Source organism: Epinephelus moara, chromosome 17 (genome assembly GCF_006386435.1).
Source record: "Epinephelus moara isolate mb chromosome 17, YSFRI_EMoa_1.0, whole genome shotgun sequence".
Classification (NCBI taxonomy): domain Eukaryota; kingdom Metazoa; phylum Chordata; class Actinopteri; order Perciformes; family Serranidae; genus Epinephelus; species Epinephelus moara.
Window position 1 is genome coordinate 30,258,158 of NC_065522.1, and position 4,707 is coordinate 30,262,864.

Below are 4,707 nucleotides of genomic sequence, written 5' to 3' on the forward strand. Positions count from 1 at the left end.
AATTATATAAAAGATTCTTCTCAACACAAATGTGGTGTTTTACTCAGGAAAACCGAGCTTTGTATCCACGTTATTCTAAGGCCCCATGATACCTTGCATGAATTATAGACGCAGCTTCCAGCGCTGAACCAGAACAGACGTTTTCCTATCATAATGGTACGGAACGGTACACTAACAGTTTGCTAATCCTCTTTTCTGGAGCGATTTGGAAATAAAGCATGGAACACACCACCTGTTATACCTCAGACCTCGGACAACTTGATCATACCTCTGTCACCTTTGCCTGCCATCTCACAGCATTTTTCGGGTCTCACGTAGTGTTGCCACTGTCCTGTGTCCTCTTAAGTGGAACGGTTGAGTAATAACGGGTTGTTTTTTTTAATGTTAATCTTAATGTACAAGGAGCACAGTGAAATATGACAGTTCAGAGGGCTTTTATTCTGAAATACTACGTCAGATTGACGTGATGTTTTCTGGGTGACACCCTGAGGTCATTTTGGAAGCTTGCTTTTACTACACCCTGAGGTCATTTTGGAAGCTTGCTTTTACTTTGAAATCAGTCCTTACTCGCTTTTGCCGTAATGTGTAGTATATGCGCGCACTACAAAACAATGTGAGGACTGGCTTGACCTCAGTAGAAGATAGACCTAATTGAGGCCAGCAAACAATTACAGTGATCTTGATTTTTAATATCAAAGTTATTTAATTCAATAAATCATTTACAAAATTGTGAATTACAGCGCATTATATGTCAATTTATGTGTAATGTAACAGTGTGTAATTCGACGTTAACATCTACAGAAGAATAAAAGCATTTATTTTGATGGATGAGCCATGTGTTACTTTGCAAAACCTCGTTGATAAAATCACGACACTAAAACGATGAATCAAACAATGCAAATGTTGGTAGTTTTATTTAGGTGAAATCAAACGCAGTAATGTGGCTCCATCTTCGCTGAATACATGCACGCTCCCACGGCTAGGGGATACACTTCCTGTTGGGGATAAGTACTTTGGCACAACACCGGAAAAGCTAATGACACCAGAGAAGCTAACAGCACCAGAAAAGCTAGCCCCGGATCGAGACTGCCCTGTAGATTTTACAGTACATTCTCGGAGTTAACGTCCATATGGGAGCAGAGCGACAGCAGTATGTTCAAATGCAAAAAATAAAGTCCTTACCTGAGTGCCATGGATGTCGTCCCTAAGTACGCCCTTCCAAATGTACCGTATATTCCATATTTGTTCATAAAAAGGCACTTTTAACCAACGCTATAAGTTTTCCTGTGTGACTCATTCGTTGTTTCCCTCAAAAGCACTACCTGCTTTCAACTGCGCCACAGCGCCACTATAGCGGTCAGGGGTGGTATTGCACATTAAAAGAAATAGACAGGTACTGTTATGTCACCTGACCTGTCAGTTGCCACGTGTTTTTTTTCTTCAAAAAGCAATGCGTATACACAGGTTAAGATGACCTTAAATGTATTTTAAAAAGCCAAGGTTCTTAATAATCATGCTATTGTCACTCACTTTGCTTGTCTTCCCTTGAAATGTCACTGGCGACTACAACACACCTGATGCCACGGGAAGTCCAGTGGCTAACCTGGTCCTTCATAAAGGCTTTAAGTGGACTGATGACAAGCACAATATGTTGTGCGTCAAGATGCAACTAATTTGTTTTACATATAACTCAAGGATATTGGTCAATTTAGAGCCATAACATAGACAACATTCAAGCGATAATAGCATACAAAACACAAGTTAAAAGAGTGATTCTTTTTATTTTAGAAGTGGATAATGTCAAACTTTCAGAAAAATTGTTCATTTTGCGTTGCAGAATAATGTTAATAAAATTACTTACCATATCCATTTATTGTCCAAAATACCCAAAACAAACACTCTTTCCGTACCCAGTGGGAAGTACACCAAAAACATGTTCTCCATTCAGTGGAGACAAAAAGATCTCTTTGTGTTTGTCCCTGAGATGGGAAGAGAAGCTAATGCATCTTCCACAGAAAGAGACATATTGTGTCTAAAACGACTATATAATAAACTAGACTTACAATATCCATTAAAAAATATCCTAAATAATATTTTAAACAACTCTACTTGAAATGAACATTTTAGATTACACCTATAAAATACACTATTATAAAATAAAAACAATGAATAAAGTAAATGATGAGGCAAAAGCTAAATGAAAGTTATAAAGTTTGTTTTTGAGGTTCTCTTCGTTCTCTGTTTGGATTCCAAAAAGTGATGGTTTGCCCTGGAAATGTCCTCAACCGTCATTGGTCAATTGAAGAACAAAAAAAGAACACGTGGCACCAGACACCTGAGAAGCTAACGACACCAGAGAAGCTATCGCGGCGTATAAACATCGACAGACTGAATATTTATTCAACAAACCTGCAGTTATATTATTAATAATGAACTTGTAATGTTTAATGAACAAACCTGCTCTGTGTAACCGAAGCTGAGGGTTGGAAACAGCGTCCATTAGTTTCCGTTGTCGCTCGTTCTCCTCTTTTGATCGACAAAGTTCCTCCTCGTACTCTGCTATCGTTCTTTCAAACAGCCCAAATATCTCTTCAGCAGCTGCAGTTAGTCGCTGCTTCACCTAACTTACGCTCTCAGCATTTGGACTTTACACATGTTCACACTTTAAAAACACAATAAAGACACTCTGATAACACACCTATCTACCAGACGCCATCTTGTTCAAACAGTGTCACGTTCGCAACAGTAAAGAGTACAGCTTCCGGGGTAAATGAGTTAATGAGCTTCAAAATAAAAGTCCAGAAGTGTTACTCGGAATTCCGGGCTTACTCAAAAACACACACTCAGGAGGACAAATGATTAAAATACACTTATTCGAAAGAATGACTGTTATTGAAGTGTTCCAGTTGAATTTTAGTTTAGTTCATTTGATTTCACATATCGAGACACTTTCCAGTGTTTCAACAGAAACATAATGGAGAGATGCAAACAATCCTTGGAGTGGCTTTATCGAGGCACTTTCCAGTGTATACCCTAATCCATTAGTTAACTCAATAAAATGCTACAAGGATGGAAAAAGTGATGATAATGATGATAAAATCCACACAGACCATGTACACAAGTACACAAAATTAAGATCACTAAATATTAGTAGACAGTTTACACAGGGAATCCATAAGTATAACATCAGAATGGTTACATCCAGCCTTTAAAGGGGAACTAATGTTTTTTCAACCTGGGCCCTATTTTCCGATCTACTTTTGTCTAAATGAGTGATAGGATGTTCAATATTTGATATTTCTCCAGTACGAAGCTAGGGCTGACCTGCCTTCAGCCTGTCAGCACGCTATATTAAATAATAGGGCACTGAGACAGCATCAAACAACGTCAAAATACCTCCACTTAAAGTGCATTTTTTTCACACAGATAGGCTCGGATTGTTAGTATAATTATCCAACAACATAACAGAAAGGAGAAATGAACGCCTGTGTTTACCTTTAGCTGGATTCGGATATGTTCCTCTGCCTGTTGCAATTTTAGTGTGCTACCGAAGTAACACTGCTCCCTCGTTTCACGCTGTCTGAGTGCCCTATTATTTAATATAGCGCGCCCTCACGGGCTGCAGGCAGGTCAGCCCTAATCTCTATATACAGACTCTGTAGGCAAACCCCGGAGATTTTACCTCCGGAAGAAGAGCGGAAGAGCCCTGGTTTCCGGTTGTAGGTTGTTTGTAGTTCGCGTGATATTGACCAATCATGTTTGAGCCGGCTGCAGTTGTTGCCAGGTTAAACGGTCCATGCGGTGAACTCACGAAGCGGACCATAATTAGCATCACTGCAAACTCTGAATCCATCGCAATGGTTCAGCATATTTACTTATATGAGCAGGGGGGGGGAGGAAACGGAAGTCGAAAACGGAAATTAGCGTCCTCCGCCCAAATGAAACCGGAATGCCAAAAAATCCGGGGTCTGCCCCCAGAGGCTGTATTGCCGTCTGCCGGAAGTCAGACGCCGAATACAGCCGATGGGTTCCGACAATGGGTCAGCCCTAGCTTCGCACTGGAGAAATATAAAATATTGAACATCCTATTACTCAATTAGACAAAAGTAGATCGGAAAATAGGGCCCAGGTTGAAAAAGAACCTTAGTTCCCCTTTAATATTTTGATGGGCAGTTTACACAGATAGTCCATAAATGTAATATTCAGGAAATAAAATCAAACCTTCAACGCATAATCCATCAATATAACTTTTTTCAGAGCTGAGTGTTGCTCCATTGTTATCTGCTGTGTTAGTTGATCCAGCCATTGACAGATGATGATTTTTTTCTGATTCTTAATAGTATTGTTTTCTTGGCTATAGTTCATAAGTAGGGCAGAGTTGCCAACTCTTTTCCAATGAAAGTAGCTAGCACTAGCTCCAAAAAGTCGCTTAAAGTCTCCGGATGACATCATATGCTTACATAGATGTTGATGACGTCTTCGCAGACTGAATCACCGTGACCTTGATATAAACCTTCCAGGTAGAAACTGCAAACTGTTGTGAATTGCACTGATATGTGAATTCAGCAAACCTGTTTATTTCTGTTATTTTCAGCCATGACTAAAACATTTAACTATATGTAGTTTAACACCATGGTTCATCCTGTCTGACATTTCTGCTGTGCTTATTTTATGTCCTGAGTTGCTTTATTACTTCCCTTGCTTTCA

The 4,707-nt window shown here is 39.5% G+C and overlaps 2 protein-coding genes across 8 annotated transcripts in view; both read right to left on the reverse strand.

Annotated features, from left to right (window-relative positions):
* LOC126404273 (gastrula zinc finger protein XlCGF17.1-like) overlaps positions 1-4,707 on the reverse strand; it is a 331,284-nt gene that overhangs the window by 26,127 nt on the left and 300,450 nt on the right. Inside the window, exon 1 of one of the 7 annotated variants that reach the window (XM_050067374.1) lies at positions 2,458-2,741. The exons of the other annotated variants lie outside the window; for them this stretch is intronic. Within the exon in view, the coding sequence (XP_049923331.1) occupies positions 2,458-2,500 (43 nt within the window). The 5' untranslated portion in view covers positions 2,501-2,741. Of the gene's footprint in view, positions 1-2,457; positions 2,742-4,707 lie in introns of those variants that run through there. 7 annotated transcript variants of the gene reach the window in all.
* The window catches only part of LOC126404358 (gastrula zinc finger protein XlCGF49.1-like), a 95,694-nt gene that overhangs the window by 12,530 nt on the left and 78,457 nt on the right, over positions 1-4,707 (reverse strand). The gene's annotated exons all lie outside the window — the stretch shown is intronic.